General features: G+C 41.4%; 1 protein-coding gene across 2 annotated transcripts in view; it reads left to right on the plus strand.

The window, feature by feature from the left end:
* CFAP61 (cilia and flagella associated protein 61) overlaps window positions 1–25137 on the plus strand; it is a 285028-nt gene that overhangs the window by 126428 nt on the left and 133463 nt on the right. The window contains exons 15-17 of one of the 2 annotated variants that reach the window (XM_043602984.1): window positions 3892–3969; window positions 9669–9875; window positions 12636–12770. In XM_043602984.1, the coding sequence (XP_043458919.1) occupies window positions 3892–3969; window positions 9669–9875; window positions 12636–12770 (420 nt within the window). The remainder of the gene's footprint in view (window positions 1–3891; window positions 3970–9668; window positions 9876–12635; window positions 12771–25137) is intronic. The other variant, XM_043602985.1, reaches the window with a different exon arrangement.

The raw sequence follows: 25137 nt of genomic DNA on the forward strand, positions 1-25137 counted from the left end.
TTGAGGACCATGACAGTTAACTTAACCAGACATGGAACAGCACATGGAGTTGGAGAAATGCTGTTACATTTTTGATAAATTTTATTTAAAAAAAAAAAAAGTCTTATTGAGCTATAACCAATGAACAGCTCGATAGATTTCACAATTCAAATACACCATGTAATGAGCGCCTGTTTCAGGAAACAGACTAACCCCTGCCTGAAGACTAACCCAGCCTGCCTGAAGTTCCTCTCATGCTCCCATTCAGTTACTTTCTCCTCATGTTAATACCACCTTGACTTCTAAGATTATAAATTAGTTATGCCTGTTTTTGAACTTTATTTGAAGGGATTGTACCGTATGTGCTCTGATATCAGGCTTTTATTGCTCAGCAACATGTGAGACTCACACATATTGTGGTGTAAAGTATTTCATTGCATGAATATTCCACAATTTATTTCTTCCTTCCACTGTCATTTGGGAAGGTTTCCAGCTATTGGATCTTTTGAATAAGCACTTTAAGTTTTAAGTCATCCAGAGGGAGACACCTAACACCTGAACACAGTGAAATATTTAATATTTATCAAACAAGTATTTGATAAGGTAGCAGATTAAAAGAAAACTTCTCTCCAGAACATGTTTTTTTGTTTTGGTTTGTCTTGATCTATTTGTTTTTTCTTTTTTTTTCTTTTCTTTTTTTTTTTTTTTTTTTTTTTTTGCTACTTCCCTCCTGGCCTGCTAATGCAGTGTGATATAGCGCCCTGTTTCTCAAAATGTGGTTTAAGGAACCATAGAGGTCTCTGAGACATAAATTTTCAGGGGCATCCATGAAGTAACAAAAAAATTGTTTCTGTAATAAGAATAAGAAAGTATTTTCCTTTTCCACTGTATTGATCTTCACACCAATGGTGCAAACGCAGTGGTGAGCACAGCCTTGGGAGTCTCAGTGTGAATCAAAGCAGCGGCACCAGAGTTCGTTGAGTTCTTCATCGCCATTCACTCATGTTAACATCAGGAAAAGAAAATCTAGTGAGGGCATCGTTGCATAGCAACACAATGGCCAAAACAAAAAGAGTGGTACCACTAGATGCTGGGGAGGATGCAGGGAAACAGGATCATTCACATGTTGCCAGTGGGAATGTAAAATGCTACCATGCTCTGGGAGACATTTTGGCTATTTCTATAAAAACTAAAAATGCAGCAACCATATGACCTAGTAATTGCACTCCTGGGCATTTATCCCAGAGAAATGAAGTCTTGTACGCAAATGTTCATAAGCTGTCAGAATCAGCCCAGATGTCCTGCAACAGGTGAATGGGTAAACTGTGATGTGTCCATGCCATGGAATAGTACTTAACAATACAAAGGAATGAACTGTAGGTTTATTCATCAGCTTGGATGAATCTGCAGAGAATTATGCTGAGTTGGGGTGGGGGGAAGCCAAGCCCTAAAGGTTACATAATGTATGATTCCACTTACATTACATGTTTGAAATAACTCTGTTTTAGAAATGGAGAAGAGATTATTTGTTGCCACAGGTTAAGGGCCAGAGGAAGGCAGAAAGTAGATGGGTGTGGTTATAGCAAGGTAATTCAAGGGATCTTTTGTTGGAACTGTACTGGTGGATATATGAACCTACACATGGATAAAATTGTGTAGAACTTGATACACACACACACACACACACACACACACATCAATGTGCATTCCCTGCTTGTCATATTATGCTAGAGTTTTGCAGAATCTTACTACGACAGGATACTGGGCAAAGTGTAGAAGGAATTTCTCTGTATTTCTTTTTTTAAAAAAAAACATTTGTTTTTGAGAGAGAGACAGAGACAGAGTGCAAGCAGGGGAGGAGCAGAAAGAGAAGGAGATACAGAATCTGAAGTAGGCTCTAGGCTCCGAGCTGTCAGCACAGAGCCCAACATGGGGCTCAAACCCACTAACCGTGCAATCATGACCTGAGCCAAAGTTGGCCGCTCAGCTGACAGAGCCACCCAGACGCCCCTGTCTGTATCATTTCTTACAACTACTTGTGAGGCTACAGCTATCTCAATACAACTTTCAATAAAAAAAGAAAAAAAAAAGCCAGTTTCACTCGAAGTGGTAAAAATTACTAACTTAATTAAATTTCAATCCTTAAGTACCTGTATTTTCAATATTCTGTTGTGGCAAAATGCGAGGTGCACATAAAGGTCTCCTACTGCAGACTAAAGTATGTTAGTTGTTTCAAGAAAGAGCATTTCTAAAAAAAAAAAAAGAAAGAGCATTTCTGCAATTGTTTGATTTTCATGCAGAACTAGCCCCTGTTCTCATGGAACACCACTTTTACTTGAAAGAACAGCTGGCAGACAAAATATGGTTATTCGGTCTCGGTCTCGAATACTTGGCAGACATTGTCTTAAAAATGAAAGACGCAAGGCTGTCACTCCAAGGGAACAACTGACAGTATTTGTTCCCTGTGATAATATCCAAGCTTTCAATAAAAAAATTAGAATTTTGGAAAATCAGTATCTTTCATCATGAGCTTCACAGCTTCCAAAAATTTTAAAAAGTTTTTCTGATGAGGCTGGTGGCAATGTCACCAAATGTGATGCTTTTAATTTTTTTAGCATTTATTTATTATTGAGAGACAGAACATGAGTGGGAGAGGAGCAGAGAGAGGGAGACACAAAATCTGAAGCAGGCTCCAGGGTCTGAGCTGTCAGCACAGAGCCCAGTGCAGAGCTCAAACTCACAAACTGTGAGATCATGACCTGAGCCAAAGTCAGACGCTCAACTGACTGAGCCACCCAGTGCCCCTGATGCTTTGATATTTTATCATAAGTCAACATTTGGAAAATCTGTGTAAGCTTGGTGAGCCAATATTTTGTAGATAAAACAGGATGTTACAACATTACACATAGGTAAAAAGTACTCACGTGAGTACAAAGTTTACTGATATGGTTTCAGCTTCCACAATGCAATTAATCTTTTATTTTTTTATTTTTTTAAATATTTATTTTTGAGTAAGACAGAGCACGAGAGGGGGAGGGGCAGAGAGAGGGAGTCACAGAATTGGAAGCAGGTTCCACGTGCTCAAACCCACGAACTGTGAGATCATGACCTGAGCCAAAGTCGGAAGCTTAACCAGGCGCCCTGCAACTGATCTTTAAAACAGTACCACTTGTTGAGCATCAGAGAAGAATATCCATAATTATCTGAAAGATTATTTAAATACTTCCCTGTTTTCTAGCTCTGTATCTTTGTGAAGACAGATTTTTTTTGTATATTTCAACCAAAATAACATATTGCAGCAGATTGAATGAAGAAGCAGATATGAGCATCCAGCTGTCTTTCATTAAGCCAGACATTAAAGGGATTTGAAAAAACATAAAACAATGCGACTCTCCTCTCTAAATATTTTTGTCAAATTTTGAATTTTGTTTTAATTAGTAAATTCAACAAAAATGAATCAACATCAAAATTTTCCCAATTTTAATTTCTAATATAGAAAATAGTGATAGATAGATATTACACACATAAACCAAGCTCTTTGGGGTCCTCAGGGAATAGGGGTCCTGGGATCACAATATTTGAGAACCACTAATGCAGAGCTAAGGAAAACAGATTCCAGGTCAAAGGGACTGTGGTTTGAATCACAGATCCAGCCCGTACTAACTAGAAATCTCAGCATGTTACTCAGCCCCCCAAGCCTTATTTTCTGGTAAGTGAAATAGAGAAAATGATAATATTCATAGGAGTGAGAGTTCAATGAACACAGGGAGGACATTTAACTTAGTACATGGTCCAAAGGTAGGATGTTGGCTCTGACCATCATTGTTGTTAGTTACAGCCGACTACTGACTGCTTACACAAACCTTGATGGTTATATTTTAAGGGCCTTAAAATATATGCTTATCTTTTCAGGATGGAACATCACTGAAAGCATTTGTAGCTGAAGTTGCAGAACAAATAGTCGGCATTGCAGTGATCAGAGATGAAATGGTAAATTGCAAAATAGACATTGATTTCTTGGATTGTGCCTTTTTATATCATGAATTAGCACACAATACCTCTTTTTCATTTTTGTTTATTTAATATGAATGCCTCTTTTAAGGATTTCATCATCTGCTTGGTTGATTTTTCAGTTTCCCATTTTTTCAGTTTAAACTATTTAAAATATTACAGAGAATATATGAAAAATTCACATTTTATAAATTCATATAATCAGGGTGCCTGGGTGGTTCAATTGGTTGAGCGTTCTGACTCTTGATTTCAGCTCAGGTCCCGATCCCAGAGTTGTGGGATCAACCCCCACATCAGGCTCTGCCCCGAACATGGAATCTGCTTGAGATTCTCTCTCTGGGTCTCTCTGCCCTTCTCCTCTACTCATGCTCTCTCTCTCTCTCTCTCTCTCTAAAATAAAAAATTAAAAAATTAAAAAAATTTTCAAATAACCTTCCACCAGGACCACCACCACCAAAAAATCAAAACAAAACAAAAAACAAACAAACAAAAAAGTCCCAGTGCTCCCCAAAGAATTACTACTGTTAATAGTTAGGCATTTATTCTTTCCTACATTCTTGCTTGCACATAATTAATTACATGCACTGTGTGTGTGTGTGTGTGTGTGTGTGTGTGTATGGTCAATTGGACAAGTAATTTTTTTTTCCTAGTGCACAGCCAATTCTTCCGAAATATTTATTGCTGAGTAGTTCATTATTTTCCTGCTGACTTAAAATGTCACCTTTACATGATTCCATATGCCTGTGTCTATTTTTAAACCCTCTTTTCTGTTCTGTGGATTTACTTGTTGATATCTCTTGTATTATTATGTGCTTTGGTATCTGATAGGGGAGTCTTCTCTCATTTTTTTTTTTCTAAATTCTCTTGGTTTTAATTAGTTATTTCCTTTTCCAGATAAGCCTTGTAATACTTACTATATGAACTTATTTGCACCTTTGTGGTTTTTGTAGAACAATATAGGCAGAATCAACAATTAGAATATTGAGACTTTCTCGGGGCATCTGGGTGGCTCAGTTGGTTAAGCGTCCTACTTTGGCTCAGGTCATGATCTAGTGGTTCGTGAGTTTGAGCCCCAAGTCAGGCTGTATGCTGACAGCTCAGAGACTGCAGCCTGCTTCTGATTCTGTGTCTCTGGCTCTCTCTGCCCCCTCCCTGCTTGTTCTCTCTGCCTCTGTCTTTGTCTCTCTCTCAAAAAATAAATAAACATTAAAAAAAAATTAATAAATAAATAATGAAATATTGAGACTTTCTAGGAACATGGCTTTCTGTATTGGTGGTAGTGGTGTTGAATTATTTCGGGTTCTTCAGTAAAGTTTTGTGGCTTTTCACGTACAGCTTTCTTGTGCCAGATACTTTGCCCCTGTAGGTTTACTCTCTGCTCTGTTCTGTTTACTCTCTGACTCTAATTGGATTTGGCCAAAGGGGAACCCTGATGAGAGGAAGGGAGGAGAGTGAGATTGGGATGCCCTCAGCTGGCTGGTCTCTCCACTGAGTTTTCTGAGCTTTTCAAGGTGGCCTTTTCTCCAGCACCCTCTCATTTTGGATTCCAGTAACTAACACCTCCCATGCCACCCACCTAAGGTGGTGTTAGCTTGCAGTTGCTGCTACACTGTCCCCTACTGGTTTCCCTACACCCTGCCCCCTCCTTGTAAGTAGTCTTTTTGTTTTAACCCACCTCCAGTTATCCTAATTTGAACATACCATCTGTTTCCTGCTAAGACCCTGACTGATACAGTCCTGAACATTTATGATTTGTTTCTACTTGTTTTATATTTTTCTGGGTATTGGGGTGCCTGGGTGGCTCAGTCGGTTAAGCCTTGGACTTAGGCTCACAGTTTGTGAGTTCGAGCCCTGGGTCAGGCTCTGTGCTGACAGCTCAGAGCCTGGAGCCTACTTCGGATTCTGTGTCTCCTTCTCTCTCTGCCCCTCCCCCACTTGTGCTCTGTCTCTCTCTCTCTCTCTCTCTCTCAAAAATAAATAAATGTAAAAAAATTATATTTTTCTGGGTATTATAAAGAGATACTTTTTTTTCATTGTTCTAAGTGTTTATTTTGGTATGTGGGAACAATAGTACTTTTTGTCTTGTGATCTTATATCCAGCCACCTTTTTGAAGTCTCTTTAGCTCTGAGAGTTTTCAGTTGAATCTCTTTTCTGGCACAGTGTCACTTCTTCCACATTGTCTTGACCAAAGCAGTTATAGGGCATGCTCAGATTCTAGGGATGGAGAAAGTGACTCCACCTCTTGATGCTGAGAGTGTGGCAAGGTCAGTCTGCCAAAGAGCATGCAGGATGCAAGTTAATCTTGTGGCCATCTTTGGAAAATAGCCTTATTTTTAAAATATTTATGTCTTATTTCTTTTTCCAGTTTTGTTATATGTTTAGAATAACATTGAATAGTAATGTTTATAATGGATACTTTTGTGGTGTTCTTAGTTTTAATGGGAATGATTCTGTATTTTCCTCCATTTAGTATAATATTTGCTGCAGGTTTCTGGGAGGCATCCTTTATCAAGCTATAAGGAAATTCTCTTCTATTTCTTTTACTAAAAGTTTTTATTATGAATGAGTGTTGAATTTTATCATCAAATATGTTTTGGCATTTATTGAGATGACCATACGGCTTTATTCCATTAACCATTAATGTATCTTACACTATACTTGTTCTTTGGTTTATTTCTCTTTTTGATTCAATGTATCTTTGAATGATTTTTTAAAATTTTTGTTAATGTTTATTTTTGAGAGACAGAGACAGAGTGTGGGTGGGGGAGGGGCAGACAGAGGGGGAGACAGAGAATCTGAAGCAGGGTCCAAGCTCCAAGCTGTCAGCCTAGAGCCGAACACAGGGCTCAAACTCACAAACCATGAGATCATGACCTGAGCTGAAGTTGGATGCGTAACCCACTGAGCCATCCAGGAGCCCCTTGAGTGATTTTTTTAGAAAGGGTGATAGGTGGTAGGGTCTCTGAGTGCATGCATATACAAGAAGTTTTTATTTTGTTCTCACCCTTAATACTCATCAGGCTGTATATGGAATTTTTATGCTAATTACCTCTCAACAGATTGTTGACATTTTTACTGTCATGGTTTTCTAGTGTCCAATGTCACTGATAAAATGTAATGTTATATAAATAAATGTATATTTGCTTTCTGTCTTGAGAATTAGTTTGTTTCTTTTCTATCCCTGAAACTCTGAAATTTTACCAAAAAGTAACTTATGCCTTTTCTGAGTCATAGGAATATCTTTCCTCTATGATTTCATCATTTTTTTCCCTTTTAATTTATTCTCCTCTTCTTGAATTCCTTTTAATTCAAGGATATTGGACCTTTGGAATTGCACCTTCACTGTCTCTTAACTTTCTTCTCATTTCTTTATCTCTTGTACTTCTTTTTTTTTAACTTCCTCTTTTTTTAGTTTATTTACTTATTTTGAGAAAGAGAGAGCGAGAGCACAAGGGTGAGTGGAGGAACAGAGAGAGAGAGGTAGAGAGAGAGAGGTAGAGAGAGAGAATCCCAAGCAGGCTCCACACCATCAGCACAGAGCCTGATACGGGGCTGGAACTCATGAACCATGAGAGCATGACCTGAGCTGAAACCAAGAGTCGGATGCTTAACCAGCTGAGCCACCCAGGCATCCCTTCTCTTGTACTTCTTACTCTTCATTCTAAGAGATTCTCTTGATTTTGTCTTCTGGATTTGTAATTCAGTCTTCACCCTTGTCCATTCTGTTATGCAGGCCTTCTATTGGAATTGTCATTTGAGGGTTCGTATGTTTATCTTCCAAGTCTTTTTTGTAGCAGCTTGTTTGTTATGTTATATGCAAGGTCCTTCTTGTTATCTCTGAGGATACAATAGAATTTTTTTCTAAAAAAAATTCTCTTCCATTCCCTGACTGACCTCTGTGTCCCCCTAGAGGAAGTTGTATGTTTCTTTCTTCTGATCTTTTGCATTTGTCAGTTTTCCTTGGAAGTCTGACCATGTCATACCTGAAAGATTATAACATCAGCGTGGCTGGCTGGCTTCAGTATCCTCGACAGTTGTGCTTCTTGCTTCTCCCCTGCGTCTCTCAGTCATGAGGAGAGCTACCCAGCCCTCTGTCAAATTGGGAGGTGGCATCAGTTGTCTGGCTTCCTCTTGTGGCCTTGAATGTAGATGATCCCGGCAGACAGTAGGCCTTTGAGGGGCCCAAGGTAAGAGGGTGTAAGCTCGTGTTAGAAAACTTTGACATGTTTTCTTCCAAGGTGAAGAAAACTATCTTACTTCTGCGTCCCCCATCATGCCACCACCTCGTTATTTAAAAAAAATTTTTTTGTTGTTATTTTAAGTGGTTTGGGATGGAAAGAAAATTAGGTGCACATGGCCCATCTGCTGTTTTGAGCCAATAACATCTGTTGGCCCTTTGCTTCTTGTTTTTCAATGATTTCTCAGCCCTACGCTTATTACTCATTTTATTTTATAATGAGGGATGCCTCCTTGGTAATTAAAGAAAGGTCTTAGGTGCTAAGGCAGTTGTAGGGTCAGCCCAGATGGAAAGGTCAGGCATTACCAGAATTGCCCTCAGATACCACCACTTCCCTGGTTATCCTGAGCCCCATTTCCTCTGTGCTTTATAGCAGAAGCTTTAAAGACAAAGGACCTTGATAGGCTTGGATACAGACTTCAGTTTTCCTGAAGTTTCTAGTGCCAGCTTTGCCAATCACAGAGCAACTCAAGTTCCTTGCATTCTCCAATCCTTATTTTTGAAAGTATGCTTTTAGGACAGTTCTACTGTGGAAAATAAGAAGAAATATAAGTAGGTGCTTTCCAATCTGCATATAGTTTGATGTTTCATGCATATCAGGTGTGTTTACTACTCTTGTCATGAAAGAAAGTCACACTCACTCAGAACAACACCCCACCCCACAGTGTCCACTACTGGGAAGTGAAGCAAGACAGGCTGAATCAGTACACAGTTAGCATGGTTGAACCCCTGCTTCCCCACCCACAGTGCGGGGGCCAAAGAGTGGTTGTCAGAACTGGACCCATAGAAGCAGGAGCAGAGTGCCCGATATTTTCTTTTATAAGTAAACACTCACTAGTCTTTAAAATTACCTTCCACGATGTAAAAATAAAATACCTCAGAAGCATAAGATGTTTAGGGAATGCCTATGGACGAGGCCTAGCCTTGCAGTTTTCCTGTAGATCAGTCTAACCACACGTGCCAGTCGAAGGATGTGACCAGTGAGATGACATGTTGCCACATTAATAGTGAAGAGAGAATAATAATGAGTCCAGAGAACATTGGTGGCTGTTGCTTGTCCCACTGCCGAATTTTGTACAGGCTCAGTCAGTCGCACTGACAAGCTTGTCCTGTGCTTGTCCAACACTGGGAAAAAGGTGTTGTCCTTTCCCCTGGTCCCTAGCAGAGACTCCAGGCTCTCTGGGTTTTTAGCAGCCACGGCTCTAAGGAACAAATTCCAAAGCTGTGTAGCCATCCTTCAGAGACAAGCCATCAGAACTTTCAGAAGACCTAATTTTCAATTTTAAAAATTTGAACAATCAAAATGAGGTAGTAAATCACTGGAGAGATAAGCACATTTCTTACTACTATACCTAAAGTAATTAAAATTTTTTCTTATCATCAAATGCATGCCACTTATTTAAAACATCCTTTAATGCCCTTTCCCCACCTCTTTTTTAGGATATAGAGTACATACGATCCCATTACAACATTGAAGATTTCATCTACTTCAGTCACCACCAACGGGAAGAACATGGGCACTTGTATCACTTTGCCCTGAACCCTATTTTTCGGCACTACACCAAGTTTTTTCTGAAGGAGATCCTCCGTTTAAGCTATAAGTCCTGTCTCTACTATCCTGTTTACCCACAATCCAGGGAAGACAAGGTAAAAGAATATCATAATGCACTTTTCCAGCACATTCACGATGTCATTCATGTTGTGTGCCATATTTTATTCCTTCCTTGATCAATGGATTTGAATTATAACAGGGCTATGAATTTCAAATGGCCATATTGAGTTTGGCCCTTTTATTACACTATAGAGAAAGTCCAGAAGACTGAATGTCTGAAACACTCACAATCATAATTAGTAGAACAATTTGTTGGCTTTTCCATATTGACAAAGCAGAGACTGGAAAGTCTGCAAAAATGCTCTAAGGGACATGAAAGTCAAATGATTTCTTATGGTGCATTAGTGAAATGCCATAATGATCCTATCATGCTCTTTAAACAAAGAGCATTTTGGTTTGAACTCACAGAACAAATCAGTTCAGTCCTATAAGATTGCTGTGCTATCACGGCATTCCAAATAGGCACTATAACCACCGCCATAAGAGTGATGGATAAAAAGTGGAGATGTGTGGTGCTGACATAGCCTTTATGTAGTAAATACCTGTATAAGTCTCCCTAGCATGTTATACTTATGAAGACTCATACTTTGTAGTAAGCACTGTCTAGTGTATAAGGTCTAGTGCACAGATAGCAAGCTCTTCTTCCTGTTTCCATCTTGCCTCTACTTATCCCACTCAGTCTTCAGAGCACTTTCCACTAGTTAAATTATGCCTTTTGCCATGAAAGCAGAGGTGTCCGTCTTGTTCAAAGCTGCATCGCAGTGCCTAGAAAAGTCACACACATGTACACATGCCTGTCACTGACAGCTGGTCCTCAGCCTGATACGGATTTGAGAAGCTATTAGGTTCAATCACTAGACCATCTAGTTGTCCCATCATATCCCATTCATGACCAAAAACTTTCTCATGCTCTTCCCAGAATCCTTGATGTGGTCACATTTTTTCTTTGTTACCACAAATGAGCCAAGCAGATTTTTAAAGTAAGCTTATTTATTAAACTTCAAACCAGTCTGAAGCATATCAGTAAAATTCCCTTAACAATAATTTTGCCAATGCATCTTATTTAACAAAAGCCTTTGGGGGAAGAAAAGAGGGAATGGGGAAGAAGAAAAAACATGGAAGGGATTTTCAGTGAGATGCACAATATGCTCTAGTGATGATCATTTTTCCTATCAAAGTGTGGTGCCGTAGCCATGTGAACGCCCTAGATTTGAACCTCAGGAGATAGAAAGGTAACAATTCTGGAAGATCCTGATCCTCCCCCCAACCCCCCGTTTCTTTTTACTATTCATTTGGCCAGTGGCCAGTGTGGTGACCTTCAGGATGTGATACTAAATTCTTACTTTTTATTCATGATGTTACCTGCATGTGCCCAGTTGGTATGAAAGTCCTTTTGCATCATAATAAAAAAAAATATCTTTGACATTTCATCAAACATTCACATATTTATCTCAATCATATAGAATTTGGAATGTGTTATACACTATTTCACATAGGATATAGAAACACATTTGGAGACAGATTTCCTCACAGTCTGCACTTGCAGGTGATTTACACACATACCTTTCTTTAAACACGTGTAAGAAGCTGTACCAGATAAATTAGGAAAGAGTTTCCAAATTCTGCTATAAATTCCCAGTTGACTATAATAAAAGTGAATGTTAGGCTTGCTTTATCAAGATGATTTTCTCCACGCCCTCCTGTGAGGACATGTATTAAGAGATCCTCCAGGCATAAAAGCAGAATTCTGGCTAGGAACTCCTGGGCTCTATTTTTCAGTGTATACAATCAGGGTGTGAAGTTCAATGATGAAGGATTTTAGAAATCCCTTTTAGAAGCTCTTAGAAATGCCTGGGGGCTGTTTTTGGAACAGCAATAAGTCATATGTAAACCATCTTATTTATTAAACTACACCTAATTTTAGTTCAGTTTTATTTGTTTTGCTTTCTATTTTAAATTCAACAAACATACTAAAATTTTGGATTCACAGTTTAACTCTTGAGGTTTAAATGGTTGAAATACCCTGAGTTAGTTTCACCAGAACCCCTGAGGGGGTTCATAAATGTGAAAGAAATAAAAATCACCGTGTTCAGTTTTCTCTGCCAAGTTTTAAAAGTGGGGTAAAATGTATATTTTGACGCATTCTCCTAAAACATGGTTTATCATAGTCTATTTCAGTAAGCATAAATCCAGCTCATAATTTAGCATTAATATAAGTCAAAATAATAGGATCCCATTTCTGCACCCACACCCCACTTTCTGATCTCATCTTTTTGTTTTAAAGCGCTTGTTTTATCAGCAAAAGTCCAGTTGAAGTGGCTGTGACTTTCACAGACAGGAAGATTTCCACATCTGCACTCAGCCTCCTCTCAGATGACATTTTTATCTATGTGCCTTCTTAAAGCAGCTTGTGCCAAACACGCAAAGGTTAACAGGACGCAGATAACACAGCTTAATGGGGTCAAATCAAGCTGATTCATGATCACTATGGAGAAGAATATCCTCCTGGGGAAAATACTTGTACTGAAAAATCCCATAAACCAAACCACTTGTTTATCTGTCATTCCCACAGAGATAGTAATGTAATTACTCTCGTAATTATCTTCATTAGTGTCAGGCATTATCTACAATTCATTCCTCTGCTCGAAGAGTATGTTTGTTTATTTGCCGACTTTTCCCCCTCCCCCGTTTGGCCGAGTTCAGACTTTTGTGTTTGTAAAGCCGCATGCACGCAGGCGTCTGTGCTGCGCGGCTCTGACATTCTCTCCCCTAAAACAGAGATCGCTGTCTTTCAGTTCCAGAGCTCCTATGCCCACTCCCTGACATCCGCCCTTCATTACTTGGTTCCCGTGCGGCCGCGACGACAGATTGTCTATCCTCTGGAAAAGCTTGGCATCAACGCTCCATCAAAGGCGGTCTCCAAGGACGCGGTGGGTAGCCGGGCGGCAGCAGGCATGGAGGCTCTGTGCCAACTCTCGCGGGCGTGGCAGATGGGGTGGCCGCGCTGTCTTCTCGGGAGCAGGCTGCTTCTTAATTACAGGGAGCCTGGCGCTCATGCCCTTACAGGGGCGCCCTGCGGAGGCTCCCCTGCAGCCCTTTCCCTCAGGTGGTTATTGCACAGAAACCTGACACAGGGGTGGCCTGATCCCTGGGTGACAGACCCCACAGGGACACCTCGTGTGCTGTGTCTCAGCACAGGCGGCCTAGGGTCAAACTCCCAGCATATTTCTGTTTCCTTTCTCCTTCCTCAAAAGCAGATTTCCCCTTTCCATTGATGTTTTGTTTAGGCAAAAGTGGGCATTCACAAGTCAGACAAAGCGGACAGAGAAAGTAGAGCTGGCTGAGTTTGAGATGTTTGGGTCCTAAGCTGCGTTTGTTAAACTCCTCTGTGGGGAGTCAGGATGATTAACAGGACCATATTAGCTGCCCTGGGGGTGGCACAGGCTTAACCTTAAAATGAACAACCCTGGGATGCTTTTTCTACCAAAACAGGAGAAGAAACAAAAATAGAACCTAGATTTCACTTTAAAAATGGAAATGTACATGTGTGTGTACACACGGCCATGTTCTAACTGGAAAAGCATGATTTTGTCAAGTTTACTTCCATACGTAGGCTCGTAGTATTTGTGTACACTTCCATTTATTTTTTTTTTAATTTTTTAATTTTTTTTTAATTTTTTTTTTCAACGTTTATTTATTTTTGGGACAGAGAGAGACAGAGCATGAACGGGGGAGGGGCAGAGAGAGAGGGAGACACAGAATCGGAAACAGGCTCCAGGCTCCGAGCCATCAGCCCAGAGCCTGACATGGGGCTCGAACTCACGGAGTGCGAGATCGTGACCTGGCTGAAGTCGGATGCTTAACCGACTGCGCCACCCAGGCGCCCCCACTTCCATTTAAATAAGTTGAAAAAAAATTCCCTTAGTGTGCTGATGTTTGTACATTGTGAGAGAGGAAAGTGGAAGGTTTAAATTCTCCAAAAGGTTGGCCAAGGAGTTGCTAGATACGGTGCTCAAATCAACAGCTTGGGCAATCCCGGTGCTGCAGGAAGCACATCATTCTGCTGCCCCCGGCTCCCACTTTGCTGGGTGGGGCGGGGGCGGGGTTCCACCAAGACCCAGCTTCGTGGCACCTGCTGACTGTACCCAAGGTTGCTTCAGTTCTACATTCATCTCTATATTTGTAAAATAAACAAGAAATTCTAAATTTATATTTGAGTAGAGACTGAAAATCAGTAGCAATTCTTTCCCCTCCTAACTCTCTATGATGAGAAATATCGAGCATATACAAAAGTGGAGAGGACCAGATGAAGCAGGGCTTCTCGTTCTGTGGGGCTGACAGACCTTATCTCCTTTTTTTTTTTTTTAACCCATCATAGGCTGATAGTTTTATAAAAGGTGAATTTCTTAAAAATGAATTTAAAGCAAAGACAGATAAGATTCAAGTCCAATTATTTTATTATTAGATTTAACAGACACAGAATTACTCTGTCCAATTGCTGTAAAACTGCTGAATGCCTCTCTCAGTCTTTGCAGTTACTACATGGGCACCTATCTCAGACCACACTTTGAGTAGCACTGAACTCCCAGATAGTTGGCACTGAACTTCAGAAATTTCCAATTCTTGGCCAATTTTGGATCTCTACCCCCCGCCCCCATCACTTCCCCTTCCTCCTTATCATTTTGGAGCAATTCCCAATATATATATTTCATCCAGGGCCAGCATGAGTTTTTAGGTAGCAGGGCCCAACGCATTGCAGGGCACGGTCTGTCCACTCTAAAGATAAGAGTGCCCGAGCCGATCTGGAGGATCATTGGGATGGCCACCAGATGGTCTGTTTTGTGGTACAGATCCTGGGATTGGACTCCTTTGGAATGACAGCAAAGACCTACAGATTTGGCACAAAGACAGTGCCTTAGGGTCAGAGAGGGTGGCTTCTTCTATAGCTCAGTGAAACACAGCTTCCATAGAGTTGTGCTGATCCCAGGAGAAGGAGCTGCAGGTACCAAGTATAAGGATGAAATTTCTGTGTCGGATCAGGGTAAGGATGAAAGATGCCGCCCTTTTACAGTGACTGCTGACACTCCTTCCAGTATGGAGAGACCATACGACGAGGCCAGGAGAAGCCCTTATAGGGCTCTGGAACCTTCAGCCAGCCCTCTGGTAGCATGAGTTCTGTGGCTGGACCAGGAGGGGAGGAATGCAGAGCTGTCACCTGGTTATCAAGAGCAGTGTTTTTCTGAGTACCAGGAGCTTCTCTCTACCCTCACCCCCAGGAATCTCCAGATCCTGGAACTCCAAGTAGGGAGAAGGCCAGAAAAAAACATTTTGTTTCATTAAAAATAATCTTATCATGACTTCCCAGGTTAGTATGAGTTGCAATTGTTGCTTACATGTAGTGACCTTTTCTGTAGTGATCTTGGTGTGCTATGTACCCACCCCCACAACACAGAGCCGTGGCTCATTTCAAGGCACAGCAGGGGATGGATTGTTCACATCTCTGGTCCAGGAAGGCAGCCACTTACCAGGCAGGTGGAGCTGATGCTTGGTACCTGCTTCACTGGGCTGCATTGTTTATTATACCTCTGAATTTTGACTTCTGAAGAAACACTTTTACTGCTGCTTACTGTACTCCTTCTTGAGAAGGTCTTAGTCAAGATTTAGTTCAGCAAATAAGATTTAGTAAAAGTTTTAGAAATCTTAAAAGTGTGGTCAAAAGATTTTCAAGAGCATAATCCACATGGGATGGGCCTGGACATTTGAAAATTAAAATGTAGAATTATATTATTTTAAATTATTTTTTTCTTTTCAACATTTTCATTGGATTTAATGTTTTAGGCTGATGACCTGAGACAGGGTGAACCAAATAGAAATGTTTTAGGAGGAATTTCTATAGAGCCCTAAGAGCATTGTTTTCTTAGCGGAGCAATAGTGTTGCAGCCGTTGAACTGAGTGAAACTGAGTGACTCATTACTAGATGAATGCCTTCTATTTTCCCTTTAAGTTTTAACGTCCCCTCTCCCCACCCCCAACCAGCACAAGGAGGTTATATGGCTCCCTCACCATGTCCGCACATTTCTCTGGCTGGGCACTTGCCTTTCATACCTTTTACCCTACTTAAACCATCTCAGAGTGACCATCCATTCCCTCGCCTTCACCTAGGAAGCCAGTCTTCAAGGGAACAGATCGTTCCAGGCATGAGTAATGGGATAGAAAGTGTTTCATCTCTGTGGGTTGCCAATTTGAATCTGGCACAAGCCAGCAGTGATTGAAATTCATCACTGCGTGGCAGGGAAATATGCCCCCTCCCTACTTCAAGGCCCTGGTGGTTTCTGCCTGGTTTGGAGGATAGGTGACTCTGCCATAATACCTTCCCTATGGCTTTCATTAATTGACAGCCCACCCCATATTGGGTCATAAGAAAGGACCTGGGAAACATATAAATGATTTTCATCCCACATTACAAAGGTACGCCCCCCCCCCCAAATTCATCGTAATATCTGCATAGTCAGCCAGTACAGATTATGGATAAGAGAGAAGACGTTTTTCTGACCAAGACCATGATCATGTGGGATAGGCCTGGAAGACTCATTTCTCAGCTTGAATTGGCCATCTTGGTCAGTGCATGTACATTCTGGGAATTATTGTGATGGGAGTTTTTTATTAAATGAATCAGCATGGCCCACATACGTGAAAACTATGATTAGGGAAACACTCAAATTTGGCCGAATTAATTGAATGGCCATATTAAGGACTATGGAGCAGTTTGACCGGGTGGTTCCAGTTTCTTTCCTTTCCTGCTCCTACACAGGGATTCAGAGATGACTGTGACACCTTCCCATCTGGGAACTTACAGGCTAGTGTCAGTATTAACATGGGATTGCTTGGTCTGATTAAACAAGGATGGGAGAGGGCTGCATTCGTCCCTGGTACTGAGAGCCAGACTCAGAAGGAGTAGCCACAGTGGGTTCTGCACAATCACTTGGTAGGGAATGAGTTTGTTCTGAGGCATTGTTTCCTTTCTAAGAGTGGGATTTTAAATGAGTCCTATTTGTGAAATGAAATCCTGGAAAATCTTCCTTGAGCTAAAACAGCTCCTACCCTTGCTTCAGTATCCTAGATTCTCCCTGTCATCCACTTCAGTGTCTCTAATTCTTCATCCTAGTTTATGTGATTCATAGAATTAAAGGGTGAACTCATCTCTCTCTCTCTCTCTCTCTCTCTCTCTCTCTCTCTCTCTCTCCCTCTCTCCCTCTCTCTCTGCCCCCCCCCCAAATTTTTGGGACTAAACCAAGCCATCATCTATCAGATGACAGAATCATTTCAGGAATCATACTTTCAGGGCCATCAATGCCTGTTGTTACTTTTTTGTGGGGGGTTATTAGTGATGGTCTGTTTAAATCTTGACTAATGAATTCTTTGAGGCCTCCCTTTTCCCTTTGTCTTTCTACAAAGGAAAATGACAGTTTATTTAACCCCCCATTCTCAGAGCTAAGCGCTGGCTCACTTTTTGCTGGTATGTTATCTCTCAGGAAGATGTCACTCACTGGCATTCAGTTACCCTTGGAATTGTCCCTTTTCATCTCTGCTGTTCTTCCCCAGTCCAGCTATAATTACCATCTGATGGACTGTTACTGGATACTGTTTCACTTGTGCATCTGCTGCCCTAGGAAATTGCATTATTCTCTGAGCACCTGCTAGATTTTCCCCAGCTTGATTGTTCCCCAACCCCCCCCCCCCCACCTTCAAACTTGGAAACTTTCGCTGCCCATGGTTAGACTTCCCTTGGTTGTTCTTCTAGTCGGGATGTGTACGTGTGTTTTAAAATCAGCCCAGTAGCATCTCCTTGGTAGAGGTTTCTAAAAATGTATACCCACGTTTTTCAATATCGTATATGCACTGATCACCTTAATGTGACCATGGCAATATTATCTTGAGATGAAAGTAACCCACTTTACAGCCCATGGGTCAAGTTTGCTTTTTCAAGCCATTTCTCAGCCATTTGTTCTACGAACAGAAGATGTATTTGCTCTTATTTAGGAACTCTTTTCTCTGACATCCTTAGAAAAATTTACATGAGTTCTTTTTTTTTCTCCAAATAGTACAAGTTCTGTGGTCATTTCTTTCCAATTCTCTGAACACTATCTAGTTTAGTGTTATATGTAGTATACATGTGTACATAAGAATGACTTCTGTGACATCAGTGATTTATTCTCATAATCCCTTCCTCTTAGAAAAGGTTACAAAATAACAACAGCAACCACTTCTATTGACAGTATAGAGCTCTTACTAAAGGCTTCCCATGAATCATCTCATTTAATGCTCACATTGGCACTTGTAAATAGTCAATTCTACTACCCTTCTCAACGTATCTAAAGAAAACAGGCTTGTAGGGAAGGAGGGTAAATGACTTGTCCAAAGACTAATTCATTGGCAAAGCTTCAAATCAAGGCATTTGGATGCCAAATCCCTACCTTCAATCATTACGTGTGTACTCTCTTATCTAAAAAGTAAAGTACTGCTGTCACAGCTCATTGTAGGAAAACCAAACCGCAGAGAAGGAAGATGGCTTGCCAGAGTCCTTTTGGGATCTCCCAGATCTTTGGCACCAGCTACTTAATCAAAAGGTGACCCACAGATAATTGGCTTACCCCCAGAACAGTTTGAATTTTCCTCTTGGCCGAGTCCTCTACTCTTGAGTCTGATTCGGGGCCAGCCTGACCCCGGCTGGGCTCGGCTGGGAAGGAGCAGACTCATGGGGCCAAGGTGGTATGCCGAGGTCAGTTTTTAGACACCAGCTGATCAGGCTACCTGCACTTCTCTATCCAGGTTATTGTTGCAAATCTTTTGAAATTATATTGGCAGCTGCCGGGAAAGGAGGGAAAAAAACTAGGATCTATGCATAGGTTATGTTACAAATCTCTCAATATTCAGTTCCATGCTGCATGTGGCTTCACATTGTTCTTAGAATGTGCTCAAGTAGGGATGCCTGGGTGGCTTAGTTGGTTAAGCATCCAACTCTTGGTTTCCACTCAGGTTGTGACCTCACGTTTCATGAGATCGAGCCCCGAGCCCCATGTCATCAGGTCTGCACTGACAATGTGGAGACTATTTAGGCTCTCTCCCTCTCTCTCTTTCTCTGTCTCTCTCAAAATAAATAAACATTAAAAAAAAAAGATTTAAAAAAGAAAGTTCTCAAGTAAATGCCAAGGCTGAGTAACTGAAGGTTTGCTCAGGAGGCCAGGGGTGGAAAGGGTATGCACTGGTGGCATAATCGACAAGCCTGGACATTGTTTAGAATTTGGGCTGATAGAATGCCAAAAATGCCAAAAGAAATAACACACCCTTCAGGGTGTGATAAGCTAAGAAGCTGCGAAAAGTAAAGTTACTTCTTGACACCTCAGAATCATCAAAAACCAATCCTACATCTTATACTTATTTTCTGGAATAGATATTGTAGGATAGCCAACATCTCTCTCCCTTCCATCCTCCCTCTCTCTCTCTTCAACAGCTTTATTGAGATATGAATCGCATATAATACAATACAATCACATATAATACAATTAAATACCATTTAAGTTGTGCAATTTATTGGTTTTTAGTATATTCAAGCAGTTGGGTAACTATCACCATCAAATTTCAGAACTTTTTTGTCTCCCCAGCCATTAGTAATGACTTCTTATCCACCCCTTCCCTGAGCCCTAGACAACTGCTAATTTACTTTCTGTTTCCATGAATTTGCCTACTCTGGACATTTCGTATAAACAGAATTATACAGTGTGGCATTTTGTGACTGTCTTCTTTGACTTACCGTGTTTATAAGGTTCACCCATTTTATTGCGTGTATCAGTCTTGATTCCTTTTTATTGCTGAATAATACTCTATTATATGCATGTACTGTATTTTATTTATCCATTCATCAGTCAGTGGACATTTGAGTTGTTTCCATCATGTTGTAATGAACATTCCTGCACAGGTTTTTATGTGGCTATTATGTTTTCATTTCTCTCGGGTGTCCATACCTAGGAGCAGGATTGCTGGTTCATTTGGTAACTCTATGTTCAACATTTTGAGGAACTTGTAAACTATTTTCCCAAGTGACTGCACCATTTTGCACTCTCTCATTCTTAGATTAGACCCAGCATTCCTGCTAACAAGTGGTAAAGTGCTAGTCAACTCAAGACCAGGGATGGGCAGTGTACCTAACCATTCTTTCAATTCAGGAGTGGAGCTTTCTCACCAATCCTGGAGAGCTTCATGCTTGGTTGACTGAACACCCCTAATAGCAGCTTCGGTTATTTTGAAAACAGATTTTTCTAAAATATAATCTCCCCTGATCTTATCTTCCTTGCCTGACCCTCTCTGGCTCATCAGCCTCCTGTATGCCTGCATACACATTTAGATGAGCCGCAGCAACAGGAAAAAAAAAAAAAAAAAAGCCTATCCAAACCACAGGAGTGAAATACAGGACTTCCTGGTTTTTAAGCTACCAGCATGCCCTTTGTTTGAGTCCACCTTTACTAGTGTCACTGCTTTTAAAACAGCTCCCAACAGGAAAAAAAAATCCTGAGGCTTTCCTGAATATTGATCGAGTTCTTGCCACAACCCAATAGGAAGAAAAAAAATGCATCCTGTTCCCCGCAGAGCCAGAGTAATGAATGCCGCTGAGGTCCAGAAAGGCCTCGGGATGTATCAGCTGCCTGCACTGCTGTGCTGCGCTGGGAAGGGCTACGGCCAAGCAAGGCTCCTGGGTGGACCTGAGCTCCCGGGGAGGGAACTGGCCTTCACAGCTAAGTGGCTTCTTCAGAATCCGCCTTTAGGGAGGAAAAGGCATGGCTGCACCAACAGGAGGCTTTGCTTTGTGTATTTTAAAGTAGCTGGGGATATAAAATGACAAAGGGCACAATTAGAGCTACAAGATGCTGACTAGGAAGTTACATCTTTTCCTCTTGATTGAAAAAAGTTCCTCATTACAACAGCAGTGCATATTTCTGGTAGAGATTTTAGGAAAAATCAATAGAAAGAGAAAATCCATAAAAGCTGCAATAATCTATCTATAGGTTACCTTTGTTAATATTTTGGTGTTCTTACTTTGGGATTCTTTTCTGTGGACAAAAATACATGCAATTAAACATGATGTTTTGAAACATACTTTTTCACTTACTATGTTATGAATGTCTTTGCACATTACTAAGTATTCTAAAGTGTCCTTTCAATGTTGCACATGTCCTGTGAGCAGCCAACCCTAGCCACCCGTGAGTACTTTCTGTGCCGGGCTCTGTGTTACACGCTTGCATGGATTGCCTCATCGCGTTCTCCCAGAAGCTGGGCATCATTTTCTCCATTTTGCAGTGGGGGAAACTGAGGTTAGGAGAGGTATGGTTATGTAACAGACAGAGCATTAAGCCCAGCAGGACTTGTGGGAATAACGATGAAGCCACTTGATTTCTGTCTTCCATCACTCTGTAAGTATGCTCACTGTGGCCGGCTTCTCCCTAGTACCCAGGTGGAAAGTAGGCAAATCACCCTGTGATTTTTCTGTTTACTTTTAGGTAATCAAAGTTGTGTGAGTCACTCTAAATCACAAAACATCTTCATTCCACAAAAGGTCCAGTTTCATTTCATGTAATAATCAAAACTCAATTTTCATCTGAAGATTGGAGTTCCTCCTCCCCCTGCTGAAGCCTATAGCTGGGGAAGGAGGGCAGGAAGGACCTTTTCTCTCTAACTTACCATGCCCCCGACTTATGTAGCATCTATTTAGCTTATTATAGTTAAGTGTGTGTGTGTGTGTGTGTGTGTGTGTGTGTAAACCTGTTACTTTCTTGTTATTTAACTATATTCCCGGTCCTTGTGAAACTGGGGCAGGGCAGGGAGGAGCAGCTAGGGGAGCAGGCAGGTCTGGACTCAACTGCTACTGTCATAGGATGGCTCCTGCTCTGCTGACCAGCCTCCTCTTTTTGTGGCAGGTGCTTGGTTTCCTCAGAGATTCCTGTCACTGAGGGCATCCTGCCTGCTTTCCATAGCACAGGTAATGCACCCTACCAGCTCTGCGCCCTGGGTCTTCATTTCCCCCAGAGGCGGCCCTATAGGAAGAACCTACAATAAGACTCACACCTGTGGTCAACAGACAGCCACTGTGGGCCACCTTCCCGTCCATCACCCAGCAGCAGCTGGCCTGCCTATTGCATCCTTCACATTTCTTGGGCAGAAATCACACACAAGTCCACTAATGGTGGCAACTCATGTGAGGGTCTCTGAGGGCCCCAAACCTTTAATGGAGACATAAAGTGAAAGAAGAGACCATCTCCATGTGTCTTCTTTGGGGTGGAGTGACATGCGACCAAGAGCATATCAATGTTTCTCAGTGAGGAAATCTCCAGAAAAATCCTCTCTTATACCTGTTCTTCTTGCCCTTTGATATCTTCATTGTGAATGAGGCGTTTAAAAGTCATTTAACCAGTGCTTGCCCACCTGCTCTGACATTTTTCACAAGAGGACCTTCTTTGGAACGTAGCATCCATTGTCTTCATGCCTCTGACGTCCTGTGTGACATAACTTACCCAGGCCAGACAGCTGCTAGGCTGAGGCTTTGGGACTACAGCATCCTGGTGCCAGATCGCAAGAGTCACCATTGTTGTTTGTAGCCATTCCCTAATGTTGGTCATTGCAGTTTTTATCCAAATTGTATCATTATAAGCAATGCTGTCATATCCATCCTTATTATTTTTGAGCACATTCATCGTAATTTCAGTAAATTCCTAGAAACTATTTTGCTTTGCTAGGTCAAAGGTAAAGCTACTATTTCTTTAATCAGAAAACATGAAGTTTTAGAATTTGAAAATGAAAGCTGTGATTCCCCAGTTTAAAAAGATGGTTTCTTTTTGCATTGTGTTTGCTTTATCTAAGTAAATAATCAGCATGCAGAAAAGCCCTCTTTTTTTATTGCCAGATGTAGATGTTTTGAGTCAGATAATCAGGTCTGCAAAATGGCAGTCTTCCATTGGCCCGTGTTTTTATTTCCTCTGACTCAGTTGAATCTCTGCTTGGAGTCTCCACTCCACCTGATGGGAGAAGAAGTAATCTCCATCAACTCCAAGTAAATTTTACAATTAAAAGTTTAAATGGAGCTCATTCAGGAACTTTCCCTTTTGGGGGGGGGCAGGTAGTGGGGAAGGCATTACAGTTCTCAGGAGCCCATGAAGCATCATGGCATCGAGGAGGTGGGGGGTGGCAGTTTTCTGGTGCTTGGGTAGTGCCTATCCTCACAGGCATCCACTGGGTTTCAGAACGTCAGCTTGTCCTCAACCATCCCTTATTTTGGCATCCAGGTTCCCCAAATGGCACTTGCTACTTGCATTGGGGACATTTCCTCTTCACAGCCTTGAGAACTCTTTGAGTCCGAGGTCATGTTGTCTGGAGCATGCTCTTTCTCACTCTCCTTCTCAATATATATCCCTTTCATCCACGCTCCTCTCTCTCTCTTCCCTTCACCCCCTCTGCTTCCCTTTCTCCTCACCTCCTGCACCACTTTGGGCTTTGGGGAGCTCATGACCTGCCTTATCTTCTTTCTTGCCCTGGCACCGGCCTCAGTTATCTCTACCCTTCTCAGAACAGGTGGCAGGGACTTCTCTGTGAGGCACAGATCTCTCTGCTCCCATATTCTCCAGAACCTCTGTGAGGATCCTGTCCTTTTCTTCCACTTTTATGGCCTTAACCAGAGGGAAGGAGAGGCCTGTGCTATACTTGTCTCTCTTTCCCTCCAACTCTCTTCCTCTTTCCAATTTTGGGACAATAGACTTTGCTATCACCATGTGTTCTTCTGAAATCTGTCATTTGAGGCAAATGCTTTTAATACTCAAAAGTCAGGCTTTTTTGAGACTTAAAAACCTTCTCTCAATCTGCCATCAGCTTTGAAATGAAAAAAAAAAAAAAGAGAACTGACCCACATACTCTCCTGCGGCATGTCTGCCCAATGGCTGGTGTCCCTGGATGCTGCCTGAAGAGTCGGGAGGGGTCTTGAGTCAACAAGGATTTGTCAGGAATTAAATACAACTGCTAATGTAAAATAGTAGCCCTCCCCCATGATGATAACAGTAATATGCACACAGAGTACAGACCAAGAAGACTACTTGTGGGGCTGGCCCACTCCTTCCGGACCATGGAGGAACTATAAAAACATAGGCTCCATTCATTATTAAGTGATTTTATGTCAATGGATACACCTATTATAAAGTATTATAACCCTAACTTTTACGTCTTTTCATGAAAGCTTTTAGATGTTGTATCTCGTTAATGAATTCTAGCTTAAAAAGGAAAAAAAAAAGAAAGAGAGAGAGAGACAAACCAAGAAACAGACTCATAACTATAGAGAACAAACTGATGGTTACCAGAGGGGAGGTGGGTGTGGGGATGGGTGAATAGGTGATGGAAATAAATAAATAGATAAAATGATTTAAAAAATAAATAAATTCTAGTTTTATAAGGTAGGATATGCTCTCTTAGAAGACGTGAAAGACTAGGGAAACAGGGAAACCAACCAGGAACCTAGAGAGATTTTACACTCACATTGAGCTCAGGTGGATGAAACATTTTCCACAACTTAGTAATTTTTATAAAGCCATCTGAGTTTAGTTGTCCTTATTTACATGCTCACCAACTCGGAAGGGAAAATGGCATTTGTGTACATCAGAGGCAAAGGATCAAGTGGGCCTTGGAAAGCAAAGTGACAGTTGCCTTCCTGCCCATGCTGGGGTGCCCTGTGCTGCCTCGGATAAGGGAGCCTGGTATGCCTGCTCCCAGCACAGGAGGAGCTCCACTGGAGGAGCAGCTGGAAATGCTCTGCCCTCAGTCCTCACACTGCTGTTCTCTGGGGTTGAACCTCTTTAAGGGAAAATAAAAACCTTTATCCTGTATGTTGCCTCAAGACCATTAAGCTGAGTCAAGATTACTGATGTCATGATCTCCATGGTAACCAACTTAATAAGCAAGAAGAAAACAAAAAGGATGGCTTAAAAACGGGGGGGGGGGGAGATAGAATAAATAGGTATGGAAATAACGTGGGAGCCATAAAGGTTTTTTATTGTTACTTGTTTGAGATGTCAAACATGACTCAACTACAGTGCAGGCAGGCCTGAGCCATTCAGGCAGTTGAAACCCTGGTAATAAACATAAATTACATACTCTACCATAGTTCCTACTTCTCCCACTCTTCAATCATGTCCCAGTTTTTGTTTGTTCTGTTTTTTTAATATAATTCAGTGCATTGAAATTATCACCATGGTAGTTGTTATAATC

This window comes from Prionailurus bengalensis, chromosome A3 (assembly GCF_016509475.1).
Source record: "Prionailurus bengalensis isolate Pbe53 chromosome A3, Fcat_Pben_1.1_paternal_pri, whole genome shotgun sequence".
Lineage (NCBI taxonomy): Eukaryota > Metazoa > Chordata > Mammalia > Carnivora > Felidae > Prionailurus > Prionailurus bengalensis.